The sequence below is a fragment of the Plectropomus leopardus genome, chromosome 17, assembly GCF_026936395.1.
Source record: "Plectropomus leopardus strain MGB_pleo_1.0 chromosome 17, ASM2693639v1, whole genome shotgun sequence".
Lineage (NCBI taxonomy): Eukaryota > Metazoa > Chordata > Actinopteri > Perciformes > Serranidae > Plectropomus > Plectropomus leopardus.
In genome coordinates this window covers 11,432,792-11,455,611 of record NC_142192.1, presented here as the reverse complement: position 1 = coordinate 11,455,611, position 22,820 = coordinate 11,432,792, and the positions used below count along the sequence as shown (strand labels likewise).

The 22,820-nt window shown below is 37.9% G+C and overlaps 1 protein-coding gene across 3 annotated transcripts; it reads left to right on the top strand.

Moving 5' to 3' along the window:
- The first annotated feature begins 1,729 nt into the window (after positions 1–1,729).
- On the top strand, positions 1,730–21,851 carry pip4p2 (phosphatidylinositol-4,5-bisphosphate 4-phosphatase 2). Of its 3 annotated transcripts, none has more exons than XM_088090449.1 (8): positions 1,730–2,027; positions 10,794–10,918; positions 13,386–13,492; positions 13,619–13,742; positions 14,871–14,945; positions 15,543–15,595; positions 19,214–19,304; positions 20,386–21,851. In XM_088090449.1, exons 1-8 carry the CDS (start codon positions 1,922–1,924, stop codon positions 20,527–20,529), a joined length of 825 nt encoding a protein of 274 aa, XP_087946575.1. In that variant the 5' UTR covers positions 1,730–1,921; the 3' UTR covers positions 20,530–21,851. The 3 variants fall into 3 exon arrangements, with proteins under 3 accessions (XP_087946575.1, XP_087946574.1, XP_042363161.1); XM_088090448.1 differs by having other exon boundaries at positions 1,735–2,027; positions 10,770–10,918; XM_042507227.2 differs by lacking the exon at positions 14,871–14,945 and having other exon boundaries at positions 1,738–2,027; positions 10,770–10,918.
- The last annotated feature ends 969 nt before the right edge of the window (positions 21,852–22,820 follow it).

Below are 22,820 nucleotides of genomic sequence, written 5' to 3'. Positions count from 1 at the left end.
CAGGCACAATCTGATATGGCCATAACAAACATTCAGCACATACAAAGAGCCATAAACCTACACTGAACTCATTATTATCTATGTAATATGTGAATTATGTGTAACTCCTTTGGCAATATGCCAGTAAAAAGTCTGTTTTATTTATATCCACAAATAAAACATTTGCCACAGAGGGCTTTACAATCTGTGCAACACATGACACTTTAAATTGGGAAGAAGGAGGGATCCTTAAGCCAGGACTGTAAAACATGCAAAATGTACATAAGTGTATATCAAAGAATGAGTAAAACAGAAAAAGGAGCTTTCTGAATCTCTCCGTACTAGATCAGGCTGTGTCATGGTAGCCTCGAGAAATGTATTGTATAAACTATATTCAGTACCAGCTTTGTATCTGAGCTGACAATATGTTGTTTAGGCCAAATGTTTGTGCTTTAGCCCCACAGGCATTGCTTCATTTGAAATCCAGTTTACTACAGCTAAAATCCCAGGATTGCAAGATAAAGCTGAAGGGTTGTGAAGATAAAAGAAACAGTAAAGCTGACAAAAAGTATTTCTGCAACAAAAATCATATTTTAGCCGTCAATCTTTGCCTTTTATCTCAGGATTTATGCTTTATATTGCGGACGCACAACTGTCTTTGCCCTTGGGCCACTTTTAGAAAATGACACAAGACCAGGGGCCAGTTAATAAACAAACATTAATAATATTGATCAGTATATAGAATAAATGAATCCCCTTTTTTCATCCTTTCGACTCTCTCATCTTTGCCAGGAGGCAAATCCAGTCGCAGCAGCCCTTCAGAGGTCAGTGTACACAGGTGTTTTGAGAAGATCTGAGGAAATTCAGGGCTTCGCCTGAACCTCTGTCAACCTCAGTTTAATTTTTTTTTTTTGTAAATTCACCCAGGCCTTTTATCATCCTTTCTGACATGCAATATATATATATATATATATATATATATATATATATATATATATATATATATATATATATATATATATATATATATATATATATATATATATATATATATATATACATATATATATAGACTTAGACTTAGACACGTTTATTTATCCCACTTGTGGGAAATTAACTTGTATATATATATGTATATATATATAATCCTGTTTTTTCATTGTTAATTATAAAATAATTATCAGGCCACTCAGCACCCACTCCTGGGCCACATTTGGCCTTTGTTTTGTTGCTCAAACAATCAACTTTTTATTTATATATTTCTCCTGTGTCTCACCTTTTTTCCCCCTTATAATCTCTTTATTTTCTTCCCCAGTAGATTCCCTAAGACCCATTGTTATGTGGATTTACTTGCTGCCAGTGGTGTTGTTTGTTCGTCATCTTAAATAATAAAAAAGTTGATAACAACAACAACACTACCACAACAAGCGATTATGGTATAAATACTGATGGACCGCACAGAACTAAGTAATCCTACAGTTCCCTCTAGTGGTGAACACTGGGAATCGGTTCTTTATCCATCATAAAAACACTGAAATTGTATCTGCTTGTTGTGAGTCCAGGCAGGACATTTAGTTATTTTTATAAATATGGACTCAAATCCAAATAATCCTGTGCATGTGTTCACAAGCTTAAATACATGCGATTGCATTTCTGGACATACTTTTCACACAAAATTCCATCACTGTGTCTTATATGTGTGCAGTATCTGGCTTCACAAACACAGTGTAAAAGCGCTCCCCATGCCCTGTCAGAGAGGGGCGGGGACCACCGCGGAGCTCCTCCCACCTCCAGGCTGCCGTCACCGGGGCTTGTGGACCGGAGCAACTCGGCACCAACAACCAGCCGCCGGCTGCTCCTCCGTGCTGAGTGCAGTCTCGGTGCAGCCAGGAGCCTCCCCGCCGTCTCCGCCCGTCATTTGTCTCGGTCCACGGTGAACGACATGGCCTCCGACGGCATGGACGAGCGCTCTCCGCTGCTGTCGGGTCCCGACTCCGAGAACGTGACCCCCACTGCTCCCCCGTACCTGCAGGATTCAAGTCCCCGAGGTAAACACACGACACGAAGGGTGCCCCGCTGCCTGCATGCTGAATCATATTTGGGCGTATCGAGTTTGTGCGTAAATAAAACTGCAGCAAGGCATAACAATGCAAGGAAAGGGCAATCAATCGGCAGCTGAGGAAAAGGTGGAGCTTGCACTGTGAGAACTGGAGCAGTGGGTTAGAGAAGAGGGGCCTACAATAACAGCGAGCTCTGTTTTTGGTGCAGAAATGCTCACAATCACGACTCACTGGGGCCTGTAATGTTTTGAGTCCTAACCAAAAAACATGCTCGTGATGTGGCTCTGGGAGGCCTCACTGGATGTGAGCTTTAATATTTTGATTGACGAGGGAGAAATGACCCACTGCAGAAGAAGGCAGCCTAGCAGCCTTTTGTCCCAGCTGCAAATTGACAAAATGCCCAGATAAGACCAAACCCACAACAACGGCTTGATTTAAACGTCATGCTATTAAATCTAGATGCCAGTCTGCTCATTTGCATGCAAATAGGACTGTAAACAACACATATTTGGCCTTGATTTCACAAAGACAGCTGTAGCATCTTCAGTACAGTTAAGAGTGAGTGCAGGAAACTGACATAGAGTCCACATTTTGCTTAGTAAACAGCTGAATGTAGGTTACAGCACCATAATGCATGCAGGGCTGAATGACCCAGACCCAGGCAATTACTGCACATAAATCCTCAGTCTAGAAGCTGCCCAGTGTTTGCACTGAATTTCATCTGCGTTTACAGCAGGAGATCCCATTTTGAACCTGGAGACATGCATGAGCAGGCTTTTTTTTTTTTTGCTTGGGAGAAGTTTCCTCTTTTCTTAAAAAACAAAACAAAAATCCATGCAGATCAGCTTATATCAAAGGATTATATATTTTTTTATTTTAAGTCAATTTTAGCTTCATACTATGCATAAAGCTCTCTCTGATTATAGCTTCTTGTTATCATAAGACACAACATTTCTTTGCCTCGACACAACACTGGTGGTTTTGCAAATGAATGGATTCATTGACCGTGTAATACTCTTTGCAGAGCATTTCAGGACAAACAGCTAATATCGAGCAAACAAAAATGTGGAGAAAATGAACATTTTTGTTGTTCTGGAGCAGTCTAATCTGGCAGAGTTCATACTCCAACAGGGGATTATTCATAAAGACTTTAACACTGGCTGGACTGTAATAACCTGTGAACTGACAGCCTGTTTGGATGTTAAAGCACTGACTGAGTCAAAGCCTAAATGAATGGCAGCAAATTTCATGGCCTAGTTTTCCCCTCTCCCTCCCTCTCTGCAGTCTGGATTATTGGCTAATTCTGGTTTCTCTGGTTTGTTTGTTGGGGTCCAAGCAGCCAATTTGTTAAATGGATTAATTCAAGTCAAAGACGCCAAAACACTGAGGTGTTTTCCTGAAACAACTGAGATGGTGTTTTGACTAATGAGTGATCTTGAGCTGTGATTAGCATTGAGTAAAAGATGATATTTAATTGCTGTATTGATCTCCTGAATATCCCCACAAACTGACACTGAAGGCTTCTTTACCTGATGAACAGTGTTTCCCATTATCAGTTATTATTCAGCTGTGTCTCAGGTAGAGATTTACTTTCTGTATTCACAGTGTGGTTGTGTTGGGGAGGGGCGGAGACCAATGACCTTGGCTGCATCTGAGTGGATGGACTGGCACTGTGCTGGATTTTGTTGCCACTTGCTTGACATTTTTGCGCTTGAATGGCAGAACAAATTGACTGCAACAAAAGGCAGAGCAAGCCTTGACAGTGTTTTAATCTTGACAGTGATGAATTAATTCTGACTTTCACTCAGAGGCAGCGCTTTACTGTCAGATAAAAAGCTGTTAAATTAGTCAATTATGTTAATTTTTAAATCAGAGATGGTAGCAAAAATATTAGGGCAAAGTCATTTAAGGGTGGAGTCCAGAATCTGCAACATTTATCCAACCCACAGAATTGGTAATTGGGATGGATGAGTCATGGTGATATTCTCAGTATTTCTTATTGTCAGAAAATCCGATAAAAAGACCAAAACCAACAATTACTTTACTAACAAGTGTTGTGCGTTATGGCTGATATCTCTCATTTTCCTGTGCAGTAGAGCTCCATTGTTGTCCAGAAGCTATTAAAAACACGTCAGAGAAGCGAATTGTTGCACAGAGCAACATGCTTCTTCATTACTGTCAGCATGAGCAATATATTTTGACTCAACTGCACACACAATCCTGTTGCCATATGTAAATGTTAACCTGTTAATAATGTGTCTTATTATGATATGTACAATGTTAAGTTTTGTTTTATGACATCTGTCTACATCAGCGGCAACACACTGAAAGCGGCGTTGCTGCTCGCTCCTCTGTGGAGGAGTTGCTTCCAAAAAAGGAACAACTTCAGTGGCGTGGAAGTGGTTTGAAAACCTTTAACGGCACTGCATCACACAACGGCCACATACTAGACTAAGATTTTATAACTTCCTGAAATTTCAGCGGGGTGTACAATATACAAAGGCATATGTGTTAAAAAAAAAGAAAAGTGTAAAAGCCGAGCTACTGATAAGAGAAGTTATTATAGTGTGTATGTCATTAGTCTACAATGCTGTGTTTCTAATATTTAATTTGTCTGCTGAATTTTAATACTCATGGCCTGTAGAGTAATGAATAAATAGGTAAGAAACACCCCTCCTGCTGGAGGACCCAATGATATTTGTTGCCGCGGCAGACATTGACACATCAGTGGCCTATAAACTGTTTTTATTGTTGGAAGAAGTCATCTCAAGATAAAGTTTTAAAAAAGTTTTCTACCCTTCCACTTGCAGCCGCCATCTTTGTCAACTCAACTGCCTGTTCAACCAGTAGAGAGTGACCTCTGGTAGCGCACATAGTGCACTACAATATATCGCCTCAATACAGCATCTCTGTATCAGTTTAATAGAAAGAGGAGCGTCTGTATTTTTGATGGTATTGAAAGTCATAACTTTAGGATTTCCAGATACCTCAGTATACCAGAATACTTTTATTCTGCCCAAGCCTACATCACATGCAGTCATTGAGTAGCTGAATTAGCTATGAATCCAGATTCGCTCTGATTAGGCTCAGGCGATGTCGATTGGTCGATCATCAACACATAGTATGATCCCTTCATGGAAATAAATCAGAGCAACATGTAAAAAAAAAAAAAAGAAAAACTTCTCTTCAACTGCTAAAACATTTCACTATACCATGATAATATTTTAAGGCCATACTGTTAACCCCTTCACTGGATCTCCAAATGTGTATTAATGCGCTGCTGAAAATTGTCCACAATGAATACACAATTTACTCCTGTTTGAGTAAAATTTGGTAGAAACTACAGTACCCAGCTTTTTAGTGAAACTACTGAGTGTTTTAGAGAAATGTTAACTTTAGATTTGCAGCATGTTTTTAACTATTTTCGTCTTTAGTTCAACTGATGAGCTAAATGAAATAGACAGTGTATGTACAGTATGGACTAATTACCTCTACCAAGAAGGTTTTGTTTTTAGTTTGGTTGGTTTGTTTCTTAGCAGGATTACTAAATAAAAACTGGTCAAATTTCAATGAAATTTGATGGAAGGGTGTAGCATAGGTCAAGAAAGAACATGTTTTGGAGCAGTGGGCATATACACAAATTGTTTTTCACTTTCGTTATCATTGCAAGCAAGGGCATTTGGTCTGAGTCTGCACTCAGTTAGTGCCCCTCTAGTTCATCGTTTATTTTAATCTTTTCATGTGATTTATTGACAAAAAGAAAAATACAGAGCCTTATCTTTTGATTTTTATTTTAATGCCACATGGGTGACAGAAAACGCCCCTTAGCAGCTTGTGTCAGTCAGTGATTCTTCACCACAAACAACCAGTCACACATTGGTACCAGCTGGACAGGACGTGATGGTGGCTGTATGTTGAGGTGCCGCTGCTGGTTGTAGTAGAGTGTCTTCTCATCTTACCTCTGGCTCTGAGGAGCCAGTGAAAACCTATAGCTGCTATATTCAGTTTCAGACATGCATTAAGAGAACTTCACACAGCAGAGAGAGTGAGCGTGCAGAAACAAGCCTGAGATTGAGACGTGGTGGAGAGACAAAGAGACAAATGCTGACTGTTTGAATTTATGGTTTTTAGGATTTTATTTCTTACTGTTATAGAAGAATGTATGGATTAAGAGCAGAATATGGTCATCTGATTACTCAGTATTGCATTTGGATTAACTAAGTAGAAAATGCAACAGCATGTGCTGCCTGCAAACAGTAGGAGCGGCTAGTCTTTGGCATGCTTTGGTCGTATTTCTATCCATGTTTGGCCAATTGTAGACGGGGGGGTCCCATCTGTCCCTGTGGTGTCAACTGTGAAGTGTCTCTGAATCTCAGGGCCAAGTCCGTTTACCTGTTGACTCGTCCCGTGATCTCATTTGGAGTCGAGGAGATGGGTAATTTGTCAGATTAGATGCCTCCTTTGTTTGATCAGCAGACGTGGGTCAGGCTTAACAAAGACTTGATCATGCATCACAAGGGACTGTGAGATACTTTTGCATTGATCATTGTTCTATGGCGTTATCATATTGTTATTTCCATTACAGATTAACCTGCTGATCATTTCCCCAATTCATATCATAATTGTGTGGTCGAGAAAATACTGAAAAATGCCTGTCGTTTTTTTCTCCAAAACTAAAAAAAAAAACTAAAACAAATGACGAGAGATATTGTGTTTTTTTTTAATTTTATTACAGAATACAAAGAAAAGCAGAATCTCTTCACATCTGAGGCGCTGAATTTTTTGAGGAAAAAAAATTGATTGACTATCAATATTGTTAAATTGATGAATGCTTTCTGCTCTACTTTTGTCCCATTGGTGCTTGAGCTCTGATTTAAATCTGTACTTAGGGTACTTAGTGTAACTGCAGACAAACACACATTTTATACAACTTTGCTTAAATTAAAAGAAGTTTTATATTTGATGGATTTTTTTACTATGTTTTATTTCTAAAATTTGCACTGTCAATGCTAATAGATGATCAGATATTTTTTCAGAAGCAAGTTACTACAAATGGCAAAATTCATTTAATGTAAAAGGGTTAATTAAATTGTTTAATAGAGCCTAAAAGGGACATTTCACCCCCAAATTAAAAAAACACACCTCTCCTCTCACCTGTAGGGCTATTTATCAGTCCAGACTGTTTTTGATGTGAGTTGCTGATTGTTGGAGATATCTGCCACAGAGATGTCCGTCTTTATTCCAGTATAATGGAACTAGATGGCACTCAGCTTTTGGTGTAAAAAAATTACATCTGAAAAACTCGACAGCAATGTCTCTCTCCAGAAATCATGACCGGTTACTTAAGCTAATCCACAGACCTTGTTGTGAGCAGTTTCATGTAGGAACTATTTTCTCTCTACTAAACTGCACCCGCCAACCTTATTACCATGCAAAAAGAAGCATGCATCTACTCATGGACGAGAGACTTGTTCTCATTACAGTGCGAGATGTCAACATTAATGTCGTCGTCCTCGGCTGAGCTGTGGTGTTGGCTAGCTCAGTGTTGCTAGGTGAGCTAGCAGTGGATGCACAGTTCCTTCTGTGCAGTGATACGGTTTGCGGGTGCAGTTTGGTAGAAAGCAAACAGTTTTGACATGAAACTGCTCGCAACAAGGTCTGTGTATTATCTTGAGTAACCAGATCATGATTTCTGGAAAGGGATGTTGATGTTAAGCTTTTGAATTTATTATTTATTATTATTTTTTGGCATTTTGAGCACCACAAGCCGAGTGCCATCTATTTCAATTATATTTGAGAGAAACATCTCTACAGCGGATATCTCCAACATTCTGCAGCTCACACCAAGACTATCTAGACTGATCAATATCTCTACAGGTAAGAGGGAAAACATGTATTTTTGATGTTGGGGGAGAACTGTCCCTTTAAGTATTACACAGATTGTAAAGTATGCAGGAATACTACAGTAGTAGTAGTAAAGGTAGTGACTGTTGCAATATGGATTAAGTGTATTTAAACCCTGAAAAACACATGGAATGTAGACTAATACACAAGGTTAATGAGGGATTAAAAAGTACAGAATTTGTTTGAATGGCTTCACTAGTTAGGTAACAGAAAGTCTTTCAGACTTTAAGAGACATTTTTTTAAGTCATGCCATTTGATCATGTTGATTTTATTTGTTAATGGACCATTACACGCTAATCAGTACATGAATACTTTAAGGCATAAAGTATTTATTTCTATTCAACTATATTACCTGAAAATGTAGCTCACATATAACATTATATCAGATTAAAGTCCTCAAAAAGCCACAGCCTCACAAACAGGAGACCGCATCATATATTACATGTTAGCTTTGTCTGCAGCTCGGTAGAGAGTGGATTTAATGGCACCACTTTGGTACAAGAGCCCATTGTTTGTTTCTTTAACATACAGAGTGGTGCTCGGACGCTGACAGAGAAGAGTCACGTGTTGAACAATCAGAGGCGTACATAGGCTGTCGGGGGTTTGCATACAGTACATGATGAAGTGTTAGCAGGCGGCCTACCATTCTCTAATAGTCAGTGAGAGAAGGCAGGAAATAGCGCTTGTCTGTTATAAGGCTTTTTAAATAGAGTTAGTCCTGAAATTGATTCCTATTGATGAGAATTGTAACCCATGCTATACAACATCCTTCTATGAGTTGTTTTGGGTTAGGGCAATATATTCATATTTTATCAATATGATAATATGACACTATACATTGTCCTTATTTTGTAGGTGTTGTATTTTTCCTGGTTGCATTACAGTACAGTGATGTAATTTTCTGAACTTACCCAACTGCTCTGGCTGATCTGTTATACACTTTACCCATTTAATCATTCTATCCATATTACAGATGATTAGTTATCAAAATACTGCTGTGTAAATATTTTTGGGAAAGCACCAATAGTCAACCCTACAATGTTGTCACAATGTCAATATTGAGGTATTTGGTCAAAAATATTGTGATTTTTCTCTATTGCTTTTTTGGGATGTACAAGATTCTTTTTTTTTTGTTAATTGTAGTGGTTAGCTTATAATAGAAATAGTGCTGCAACTTAAGATATTTTTTAAACATAATATTTAATAATGCTTTATTTTAAAAGCAGCAAATTCTCATACTTTTGAAGTAGCCTTCAGATGTTTATCATTAAAGCAATTTTCAACACAGCTGTCAAAACCATAGTTAATTTACTGTTGATCGACTGATTAGTGTTTCAACCCTATATTTTTACACACATTCAAAGATAAACACTCAACAGTCTTCATCTTTGTTTGATTTGTTTGAGATCAGAGTCAGACACTTAGATTATGACTTCGACTTGGTGTTTTAGACACTCATCAGAAATACGATTTTGTATGTGTGTTATCCACATAATCCTGCCTGGCATTTTATTTCCAAACATTACCCACAACATAGTTAGATAAATAGACAGACAGATAGACTCTTTATAACACACTATAACACAATGCAACAGTAGCATTCATTATGTGTTGAGATTGGAGTTTATTCTTAACTTTGGAAACAGCAGTTTCACAAAAAACTTTTGACTTCAGGGCCACTTACTAGATGCCTTTCTCGTCTTTCAGCTGCATCTCTTGGCTTTGTGAACCAATGAAGTGAGTGGACCTTGAATAAAGATTTATGTTTTTTTATGCCTCTATATTGATAATAGCCATGGTGCAAGGTTTTATGTTTTGGGGTTGTTTGTCCGTATGTCTGTACGTGTGTCTGTCCCATTCTTGTGAATGGTATATCTCGCAAATACCTTGAGGGAATTTCCTCAAATTTTTGCATTTGACACAAATGTGCAGTTGGAAGCAAGAATTCATATGCAAATTTTGACAAAATTTCAAACTAATGTCTAATAGGATAAAATGATGAAGTAATGACATTTTATATTAAAAAGGTCAAAGGTCAACTTCACTGTGACATCATAATGTTCTGCAAAAACACTTTTTTGGTCGTTACGAGAACAGAAGGGCTGACATTTGGTGAGATACTGAATTGGTGACACTAATTTTGGGTGTCCACCTCGAAACGGTGCTGAATGCAGGGATCTTCTGTGCTGCCGGGTTGAGAATGTGTGTGAAGCATCGATGTTTTCACAGTCATGGATGTAAGCTGTGACTGCAACTTGACTGGAAAGTGGAGTCATACAACGGCATTGTTGTAATTCTATATATATTATAGAATATTGTGGCTTCCATCAAATCACTTAGATATCTCCTCTGCCATCACTGCATGTACATTTTATAGAAAAATATAACTTAATATCTACTAAACAAATTTATATATTTGTTTTGTGGCTGTGTGAGCATTTGGATGCATCTCTGTTCTCAGTCTGTGTAACACCTGAACCAAAACTGATTTTAATTTATTGAACTCAAAAAGCAAAACAAAGATAAATATCAGCTTTTTTAAAACAAAATCACCCATCTAAATAAAGAGCATAGATCACAACAAAACCATGAATTAGAGATCAGCTGCACACAGTACATATCTTATAGGTGATGTTGAACTGTAAAGAATAATTACAAACTATACAACTGTCAGAAACTCGGCTCAAAACAGACACATTTTGATACTGAATTTAGATCCTCCAGAGGTATTCTGTGTGATTTGTTTAACATCTGAAATTTTACAGATGCATGCGATTAACAGCAGGCTTTGTGTTGTCTGCTCTGCCCTCCTCCTTTTTTCAAAGCTGAACTACCTCCTCCCTACACAGCCATTGCCAGTCCCGATGCCGGCGGTGTGCCTGTCATCAACTGCCGCGTATGTCAGTCGCTCATCAACCTGGATGGAAAGCTGCATCAGCACGTGGTTAAGTGCACAGTCTGCAATGAAGCCACAGTAAGTGGAGGCCATTGCTGAGGCTTTATAGATGATTGTTGGTGTTGAGATGTAAAAGTTTAACTGTCAAGCTTTCAGCATTCAGTCTTCAGTTTTTATTTGAGCTGCTCCTTGCTGCCCTTCTCTCCTCTTTTCACACAATCAATTTACCTGTCATCTCTTTGTAATCACACATGCTCAGCAGGGGCTGAGTCACATGTTGTAAACACTTGGGGCTCAGCATAAACCTAGTCATGGGGCATGGTCCCCCAGGGAGATATATTTGCTTTTATGGCAGCAATATGCACTATTTTTAAAGCCATTTAAGCCTTTAAAACCTGAGAAATTTGGTTTAATTTCTTTCAAAAAATATGGGAAGAAGGCGACAAGCAACGTAACTTAGCCCAAAAATGAAAAAGAAATTGGTGAAAAGTTATGAGAAAATTACCTGACAATAAATCTTAAAAAAAAAGTAAAAGAAAAACAATCAAGCAAGAAAATGACCATAAGTAAGTGCTAAAAATAATATAGTATCTAACTGTAAGAATTTTAAGTATAGATTTTTACAATATCTAATATTTTCAGGTCATCTTTTACTACATTTTAGCATTTTGTGAGACAATTTTCTCAGGTTTCAGAGGTTTAAATGCAAATGAAAGGCATCTGAACACAGCGCAAGAAAAACTGATCTTCATCATTCCGAAACCATAACACAACAAATGTTGAGGATGAGTAATTTTTACACCTGTCACCTAATAAGAGGCAAAAACTGTCTGATGTTACTATTTTTAAGTTATGTAACATATAGGGCAGGAACTTGGCATAAACAGCGTTACTTATCTTAAGACCTATTTCTGTTTTACTATGCTGGAGTCGTGTTCACAGAATAAATGTTTATCTGACAAATCTGCTAAATTTACATCCATCCCATAATAATATGGGCTGACATGGACAAAATTGAAGGTATTTGTAAAACTAAAAGATTCAGGTTATTGTTTTTATTTTAAATTATGTAATTTGTCTTTAATCAAGGTGGAAAATATTTGTTTTGGATGCCAGGTCTTGAACTATTTTTTTCATTCAGGCAGTGTCCACCTTTAGAGCGTTGCCAGATGTTGATGTAGACATCTGTCACACTGATCAGTCAGTCCAGTGATAAGAACTCTGTATGACTTGAATGTCTCGCCTTCGTCAAACTAAGGGCTTTGATTGAACTGTCAGTGGAGGCAGCAACAAGGATGAATGGCTGTCATCACAAACACTCGGGTGGGAAATGCCATTTCCACTTGCTGATATTTGTGGTGCTTATGGATCATCTCAGCCACATGATTTTCCATTACACTGGATCGAAACACTGCGCAGATGATTGTATTTGGCCTTTAGTTGTTGCATTTTTTTCAGCTCAGGTTCACCAGCAACTGCAGACATAAATTTAAATCTGCAGTGATTCGTACTGTATATGGTATTATGGAGTATATAAGAGGAAAAATTAAAGTACAAAGTTGTTTTGTGTTATGAGAATAAAGTCAAACTTTAATTTTTAGGTTCCAGACATAAGAAAAAATAAAGTCTGTTTTTTTTCCCTTTTTCCTGTTCGAGGATAAAGAATAGTCCTCTGTAGTATTGGGGATCGTTTTCACTACAACTCTTATCTCCAAGAGCTCCTAACTTAGCCAAAATATTTCTAGCGAGGAGTCCTAGCTTAGTGATTTAGAAAAGGTTTCGACGCAACTTTGAGCAAGAAGAGACAAAAACGTTTATCTTAACGAGGAGGTGTGATTGACCCTGTTGCTCGGTTTGACACACTCTTTTAACATATGTGATTGGTTGTCACAGACACGCTCTGTTGTGAGCCTGCAAGATGTGGACACCCAGTGGACATGAAATTAATTGCATCACAATTTGAGACTGTGTCAGGGCTTTTTGTGTGATCACTGCTGCACTATAACATTTTTGTTCAGTTGCAAATATTTCAGTGTTGTGCACTGTATTTCTGGTGTGATATTGTTACTCTGTCATTCAGCGTTCAGAGAATATTTCTCTGATCTCTTTGCATTTCTGCCATTTTCTCCTCTTAAACTCATAAGCCTCTTAAAACTCCTCCTCCCTGCTTTTAACAGTTTTTCACCTTGTGAGCTCTCTTAAGGGCTGAGATGCTGGCCTATGGCCCTATGGCCTATCCTGTTAAAATAACCTATCTACATGAATTAAACCCAGTCCAGACTAGCACATCCCAAAGACAGCTGGAAGTATTGCATATGTAGGCTTTATAAATACTGCAAATGACAAATACAGCATGTTAAAGCACACAATATGGACATTTGAGCTGATGTATAAACTAATATATATTTCATAGATTATAGACAAAGATATTGATTTTACTCAGCTCTTTTTCCCACCCTGTTGGATCCAAACAGGCGGTAAAAAGTTCAAGCATGTATGAAACTGAAAGTATCAAGTGAACTGATTTTTATGTGTTGACTTCCAGCCCATCAAGAACCCTCCAACAGGGAAGAAATATGTGAGGTGTCCCTGTAACTGCCTGCTCATCTGTAAAGACACGTCCAGGAGGATAGGATGTCCTCGACCAAACTGGTAGGTAGCAGGCAGTCAAAGGTCAAGTTTTGTAAAAACAGATCAAGCTTTTTCTATAGTTTCGCATTATCAAAAACTTTCATAACCCCAGGTTGTAATAGTAGCTTCTCTGTGTTCCTACAACAGCAGACGCATAATCAACCTGAGCCCGGTGATGGTTATCCCAGAGGAGCAGCCTGCCCAGCCGGCTCTGCCCATCCAGCCTGAGGGGATGAGGGTGGTCTGCGGTCACTGTGGCAACACCTTTCTTGTACGTAAACCCACCATGATAACCAATCCAACCAATCACAGAGTTGTTTATGCAGAATAGTGTTGCAGTGCAGTTGTTGGTATGTGCATATTAATAAAGCCAAATCACTGTGTAGTCCTCAGCATATGAGGATGGAAATAGACTGTTTTCTACAGTTTTACAGTATACCTGTTCAGTTTTTCTGTGTTTTTTGTTCTGTGTCTGGATGGCTTGTTGTACTGTATAATCAGGATAGTCTTTATTCAAGTTAGTCCAAAGGTCAAATAAGAGCTAATTAGATGTTCCTGTTAAATTTCTACATTGTTGGAATGAAAACCTTGTTGAATAATTTGGTGTTTGCAAGTGGCTGGCATGCATTTGCTGCTCATTTCGAATCCTTTTCCCGGCTCATTAACAATCCCACTTGATTTCAGACTATTCACAATTTAAAGGATAACTTCGCTATTTTTCAACCTGGACCCTATTTTTCTCACATTTTTGTGACCAATTTTCATATCTAACTGGGTGAATTTTCATATCTAACCGGGTGAATTTTCATATCTAACTGGGTGACCTGCAGGTTTATTTCAATCAAACCAGAGTTGGTGTTTTTCCAAACAGTGGAAAGACAAACCAAGATGGATTTTTTTTAGGTCAGAATTTGTTTCTTAAGTTTAAATTAAGTGTGTTTCATGAAAAGGATGCTTTCCATAATGTTTTGAGACACTTATAATAACAGTGTATAATTGCACCAGGTGGTTACTTTGCACTTTGTTTCAGCACTCTCAATCAATATTGAACCAATTTCCAGAAACTGGTGCACCTGTTATTCACTTAGAGACAAACCATGGGAAAATAGGGTCCAGGTTGAAGAATACTGAAGTTTCCCTTTTAAAACAACAAACTTGCTACAACCTGTGTTGGCAGTACTATGAGTGTCTTTGACATGCCTTCACTTTCATGGAAGTTTAAATACCATGTACTTCTATTTATTGTGTCATGTGTTAATAAAATGAACTACCAGGTGTCTTGTTTAAGGAAGAAAGTGCAGAACCTGAGGCTTTAACTCTGTATGATACCGACTCTATGTCAAAAATCAGTGGTATTGTCCTCTTAACGTGTCCACATTGTCGCTTGCGGCGTCTGTAGGGCAGTGAGGACGCCAGGTCATCCCAGCCGATGTCTGGCCTCCCCAGCGATGGCTCTCCCCCAGCACAACAACAGGTTGAGAAAGCTGGTCATATCGGTGGAAATATTAACAACAGCCTAACCTGCTCCACTTCAATCTGCTGCCTTATTTGCACTGGTGATAATATGACTTTGTACACATCTGGCTGTGGACAGAGCTTCAGTTACAGAGACGTTGAATACATTTTTAAGTGCATGAAATTGTCTTAAATCAAGATGATTTGGACAAAATTTGTTGGATTTTATAATTTCTCCTCCAAAGCCAGATGTCAGAAGTCACATATTAAACTTGTGTCAATATGACCTGAAATTATGCTGATCTGTGTGTGAAATAAACATTTTCATAACACTGCTTTTTTAACATTGGAACCCCCTGGTGAAAGAACTAATATATTCTAAGAATCATTTTAGATGTTCATATAGCCAACCTTTTAATAATAATACAGATCAAATAAATAAGTAAGCTGCAAACTGTCATAACTGATCATGTAAAATCATTCCCAAGTCTATGTTGATTGTTCTAAAAGTCCAGTCAGATTTTGTGTCTTTTTACATTTCTGTGCTAGCTTGTGGGCATAAATATGTTCTTTAAAACTGTAACTTAACAATACTTCTTCTTCTGTTTCCTCACAGTGGATGGAGCTGCGGTTTAACACGCTAGCCAAGTGTCCTCACTGCAAAAAAATGTGAGTCCATCAAACCTTCATTTAACTCAGTACACAGTGTCATAAAGTCAATTTTATTTAGCTATATATCATATCATATCATATTATAAACCACACTTTGCCTAAGGGGGCTTTAAAATCTGTACATCATACGACACCCTCTGTCCTTTACAGCCTCTCCCTTCACCTAAGGAAAATCTCCATTCCTCCATTTATCTAAAGTTCTGTTGGAATTATGTTAATATTTGTTTTCAGACATTTTTATTTAAAACAAAAAAGAGAAAAGAGTATCACAGTAATTTGGCTGACCCCTTGCAGTACCTCTGAGGACCACCTAGCGGTTGCGGACCCCCAGTTGAAGACCCAGGCTGTAGACAATCCATATTGATACATAGAATTTGAAATATATTAAGTGAATATGGTCGAACAAGAATTCATGGGTGACAGTTAGTCTATCATGTTGTCTAAGTTAACTGTTATTTATAAGAATCGGCCACTTTATCTCCGCTAGAGATATGTTGGATCCCACCCCCCCTTCCAAAAAAAAAAAAACCCCAACCCTTACATTAATACTTAAACCAAATTGCCAAACAATAATTTTGAGGCCCCACTGCAGTAACTTGACCCCCTGTTGAAGACCCAGGGTTTGTACAATGCTTAGTTGGGATGTAGAGATTAAGTAAGTTGCAGAAATGGGCTGAAATATGCAAAATTATAGGTGTGGTTTTAAAGTAAAAAAGACTCTAGGAAGCAGAATGTTTTAATACTCTAAAATTGTTGACTATCCACTTCTGCCTTTCTGGTTTGTGGTTTAGTAAGATAGAAGTTGGCATAGGCCTCAATAGAGGAAGTATGCAGTTTCTTTACTGAAGTAACAGTACGAATACCACACCGTAAAAAAAGTCTGATGCAAGTAAAAGTCCTGCCTTGAAAATGTTACTTAAGTAAAAGTAATTAAGTACAATCAGGAAAAGGTATTAATGCAGAAAAATATTTTAAAAAAAACACTCTACAAACTCAAAATTATTTATTTTTTTTTAGAAAAATAATGAAATGTTTATCAAAATAGTTGTAAATCAATTTTCTATTAATTAGCTAATTGAGCAATCAAATAAACATTTCAGCTGTACTTGTATAAACAGGTTTTCATAAAGTATTTTTTATAAACTGTTATCAAACGTTTTTTATGCAAAAATCTTAATATGTAAAGTAACTAAAGCTGTCAGATGAATGCAGTGAAGTGGCATAAATAGCACATAATCAAGTAAAGTACAAGTACCCCAAATTCATACTTAAGTACAGTGCTTGAGTAAATTCACTTAGTCATATTTAATTCCACCATTGGTCATAGATATAAAAACTTTCAGCTCTTTGGCTCTCGTTTTTGAAGCGCTTACTTTATGGATAAATTCATTGCCGTCAGATGCCAAGCTTTAGAGGTCTGGACTTTGTAGTTCTTGGAAGAGGAGGGGAGGTGGAGGAGGCTAATCTCGACGTGTGACAGGAATTACAGCCTGGGCTCAATACATGTAATGTTATTGGGGTAGGAAGGTCACAGCCTCGAGAGGCGGTGGGAGGGCATCGAAAGGTGTGTCTGAGAGCAATGATACAGACCATGTTTTCACCGAGCAGGCAGTGATGCAGAGATGACAGACAGCCCTCATTGTCTTTGTCCCTGTCTATTATCACTGCGTCTGTCCTTTTCTATACCTCTGTGTCTGTCTCAGTCTTTGTCTCGCTCTGTAACTCTTTGCCATCTTTCTTCGTTTTGTATTTTATATTCTGACAATATCTCTATTTACATTTCTCCACTTGTCTTTAGTCACTTGTTTAATACATATACAAGTCCCCAAAACTCCAACATGAATCATTGCATTGCAAATTAAGAACTTAATCTCCTCTCCCAAAGCTTTACAAATAAAATGTGGGAGAAATTCTGGGAAAATTCTGTCATTTATGATAATCCAACTATAAGTAGTCAGGAATGACAAAGAGCATTTTACTTAAAGGTAAAATATTAAGACAAATCATTATTGACACCACAAGCAATTTTGCACCGTCATCGTGCATCCACTAACAGTGCTTGTTGTTGGCTCTAACAAACTCAGATTATATGGAGATGAATAAATGGAGTCTGTTGGGTTTTGGCAATAGTGATTTAGGGGTGCAACAAATAAGATCTAACTCTTTAAGCAAAAAGGTCTACCTCTGTAGTGATCCTTTCCGTAATGTCTTCAGACACTTAAAATAACATTCTGAACCTGTCAGTGGCAAAACAAGCACTTTCAGTCCACGTACATTGACTGTGTATATGCCACGAGTGTCTACATTGCAGCCTGTTTCTTGCTCAGTGCTTGAACAATTTAAAAAAATTGTTCCCATTAGTCACCTTGACACAAAAACATGGAAGAAACCAGTCCAGGATGAAAAACAAAATCAATGTGAACCTTTAACATTGATTTAAATCATCATATAATGAGAAGTAAAAATAAAATGTATTCTGACTAGCCTTTAACTCTTCTGGAAGACCGTTTAACCATATGATCTGTTTGATAGCTAATGGTAATTCACCAAGATCTTTGACTCCTTTGACCTTAGCGTGTGTATCCATCTTTTTTGTTTTCTATCTCTTACTTTCCATCTTTATTTTCTCTAAAGAAAAAACTCATCTTTTACAGTATTTCACAGACTTTTTTTTCTTACTTGTAACAGAAGTCAAAACAGTGGTATAAAGTTTCATGGAGTCATGTTTGTGTTTTACTTTAATGCTTAGAAGGAACTGATACCTAACACAGAGGAAAATCCCTCCATGTGTAATTTTGAAAAACGCTGCAGTTAGGCTGTTTTAATGCACTTTAGATCCAATCTGTTTCCCTGATTAATTTTCATTCTCCGAGTGATGTTCGCTGCTTAAATCTTAAAAACATCCTTTGAAAAGAAGTTGGCTCCATAAATGGTCCCAGCAGGTTCACTGAACGAGATGGTCAGGCGGCACAAACATAATCAGTGAGTCGAGCAAAGACGAAACGTGAAAGCCATTTTTTTTAAGGCTTGAGTAGGAGAAGGTAAGAAATCAGGTGACCAGGCTCCCCTTAAGCCATCTGAATACCAGCGATTCCTGAAGAATGCTTGAGTCCCGTCACATGAGAGGCATGTGAGAACAGAAAGGGGGAGGAAAATGAGGAAATGGTCGAGAGAAAAAAAAAAAACTTATACAAGAATGGTGCTTAAGGGTAGCCGACTAGTGTTTGCATGGAGTATGGATGGAATTTAAGTTGTTGGGAGCCACACATGTGACCAGCCTCCGGGTCTTTTATGTGTAATTGAAATGAAGGATTGAGACAGTTTTGGCTGCTGTAGAGTGAGATCTCAGGGATGAAGTCATATCAGTCAATATCATACCGCTAACTGTTTAAACTGCAGCACATAAAGCCTTCAGTGTTTGGTTAACTTACATAGAGATTTCAAGTTTTTTCAACCATACCGAAAAAAAGATACTCATACAGAAGAATGAGATATAGCAGGACAAACATCATATCTTAGAAAAATATAAAATGTTTTCTGTATTTTTATATGCCTTTCTGCCCACTAACAGTCTGTATTCTCACATTGACCTTATTTGTGTTTCTCTCTCTGCAGATCCTCTGTTGGCAGTGCGCTCCCTAGGAGGCGCTGTTGTGCTTATATAACTATAGGAATGATCTTCATTTTCATTGGAGTGGGTTTAACAGTAAGTGCTGTCTTCATCTTGTTCATGTTGTTTGTATTTGTGTGAGTAAAGTTTGCTGCCTTCAAATGGGGTCTTGTCCAACATGTTCACATTGAGAGTCCATATGAACGCTGCCTCTTGTTTATGCTGCGTTCAAATGGAACTCATGAGCCTGTGTTTACAACGTAGGAGGTCTTGAACTCTGAGCTTTCAGATAATATCCACTAACGAGGTCGTGAATACTAAATCGGGGGATGTTCATTCGGTCACTTCTCGTAGAAGGTTGGACTATCTTGACTTCGAATGGGACGTAGTCACACAAGTTAGTCATGTGAATCAACTGACATGACGTCAACCACGATTTTTTCTTAACCTTAACTAAGAAGTTTTGTAGCTAAAACCTAACTGCTGACCCACTGTGTCAAGATATAACACAAACGGCTTCTGCTCAAGCATCAAAATATGATTAGAGGGGATGAGATCATGTTGCATTCTTGCGGAAAAAAAATTTGATGGCCATCGATTACTGTTGAGATACTTTAGTCTGGAACAAAGTTGTGAAAAAAACCTACGGTCATCCATAGAGCAACGTATAAGTCATAACTAACATTTCTGAGTTTTGGAACTGTCACATTGAAATGGACACATGAAGTGACAAACCTTGTGCAGTGGTTTAGTGCCCTGTAAGCCTCTGCACAGCTCAGTAAACAATTCTGTTTCCTGTACAAACAACCACATATTGTTTAGTCTTTCACAGTATATCAGAGTCACATCGGACTTTCATAACTTTCATAATCATATTACAATCATAATCACCGGATAATGATCTCATGGGATTGAAGTCTTTAATATTTCAATTCAAGGTTATTGAGTTTGTCGCAGTTTGTTTTTCTGCAGCATCAGTGGTATGAATTGGTATAATATAATAATATATAATTGCATATAAAATGCATGTAATAAAATTCAATGAAATATAATAGACTAAGGTCTTCATTTTGTTAATCTCTCTCTCTGTCAGATAAAAGTTTATGAATGCATGAAGGAAATATATATTTTAGTTGTATCTTCTTACCCACCTTCTCCTTCTCTCCTGTATTTACAGGTTGGCACTCGGGACTTTGCCAGTCGTTATAACGCCACCTATGTGTCCTGGGCGTTCGCCTACCTGCTGGGCCTCATCTGTCTGATACGAGCCTGCTACTGGGGTGCTATCAAGGTCAGCTACCCGGAGAATAGCTTCGCCTAGAGCGCGCTCTGCACAACACGGCCCTGCACGGCTGGAAGAACAAACCCCACTTTTATTTTTTTTCTCATCTTGTTCAGATTTCAAAACGGTCATGTTTAGCAGAGTTCTGCAGAGCGTCTGGACAGAAGTGTGTCGGAGAGGTGTTGTGTGTGTTTGAAGAGTCGGAGATGTATCTTATTGTGTTTGTGTCTGGGATGTTTTAGAGAGTTTTGACTTGCTCGAAAAACTAATGTATGTCGATCAGTCCTTTTACTACATCCACAAGGACTCAAATCCTGGCCATGTTTTGCCAAAATCCTCCAAAATCCAAAATCAAGAAGTTGAAAAAAAAACCAACAAAAAACTGATTTTTCTTGATGAATGCCATTATCTAGATTTAAAAATGATAGTTTAGCAAACTGGTAGGATTTGGTCTTTCTGGACCAGAATTTTTTTTTTTTGTCTGTTTTTGATTTCTTTTGTTACCGACCAGACCAAAATGAGACAACCTCCTAAGAACAGTTCGCCCATTGCACTATGATTATATGCAATTATGTGTGTTGTTTTGCTGCTAGTTTAACTCAGCTACAGAAAGCTGCATACCCATACTGTATTGTAAACATTTATCTTGCCTGTGTACACTGACATAGTATTGCTATATGATTTTAACTCTGGAAATGATCAAGTTTTAAAAGAAATCCTTAAATACCCATGTGTGCTAACGTTGCTGCCCAGTATTAGTCAAGAAGAGCAAAAGATCAACAGGGGCTTGTTTTTGTTTTCCATCAAAGTGTTAAATTTTGGTGCCATGCAGCTTTTTAACTCACTACAGCAATAACCCATTTATTTGAGTTGTTTTACCTTGCTTAACTGCGTTTTGGTTGCCTTCTCGCTGGTGGAAAATGATCCCAAAACACGTTTGCATGTCGACTTGTCTATGCTCTGTCACTGAGGTGGTGTTATTTCAGTTTTCAGAGAGGTAGCTGAAGCTATGATGTTCCTGTCTTTGCTCCTTCTGCCTGTGAGTTAGAATGTAAACCCTCCTCTTTCTCCCTCCGCTTAAAATTGCCGCTCTCTGACCTCCGGTGAACTCTGTGCTAGCTAGCATCGCTGTAGGCTAACTCAGCATCCTGTCTCTCGACCTTGACCAGTGGGCACAGCTCAAACTTGTAACCATGTTTTGAATGTGATGATGATGAAGCAGAAAATAATGTTAAAAAAACACTTTGTACATAGTTCAAATTCAGTACTTGGAAAACTGTAGTGAGAGGTGAAGGGAGAAGATGGCTCTTGGGTCTTTTTAAAAATGATAATTTATCAATAAAATGCGAAAACTGCCTTAATTGCTGGGTTTGTTCATTGGCTGTGATGTAATCACATTTAAAGACACACTTACAAGGTTCAAACAAACTGGATGTACTCAAGTAATTTTGACATGCTTGTAATTTTCTTCAGCGTTTACATTTAAAGGAATACTTCAACCACAAAATAATTATTTGTGTATCTGTTACTCGCCAGTGTTGCACTGAGTTTGTGAAGAAAACTTTGTTTTTCTTGTATGTCGCAAACTACAGTTAAAAACTCCAATAGAGATTCATATTTTGAATGTGCTGTACACATGTCCAAATAATACCAATAAAACCCCAATAAAACTGGAATATACCATATTTGTTAATCAGAAAATGCTACATTTGGGTAAAAAGTTTAATTCTAGCTAAAAATGGAAAATGCCCTGCATCAAATTCAGCATATTTGTAATATATGCATGTGGCCACATGAGCCAGTGAGCCGGCATGCGCAATATCAGGGGCCCAACCCAAAATCAAAGCAGCTAAATGGAACTCAGCCATCATCAGTTTCTTTATTTATTACACCTGTGATTCTCCAACTGTGGCAACTCAAACTATCTTCAGTGAAAAAGTCCCATCAAGCAGAGTTAAACTGCTCTTGCTTGCAGGTACACAAGGTACTTCTATGTGGGAGTGAAAATGTACATGTTTGGGAAATACTGAGCATATGACTGGATAAATAAGACTTGGATTATACTGCATTAATTGTGCAAGACTTTGTAAACGGATGTTTCCATGCAGTTTTGCTTTTGTTAAACGCAGTCCCAATTTACTGCAAGTTTTTGGATACTTTGTTTACTGTGGAGGCATGCAAGAGAGAATTTTTCTTCAGGACTCCAACATAACACAGGGTGAGTAATTGATATACAAGTAATCATTTTGTGGGTGAAGTATTCCTTTAAGGCCACCTTATAGATTACTTCTACTTTACTTTCCTATATTTCAGAGGGAAATATTCTTATT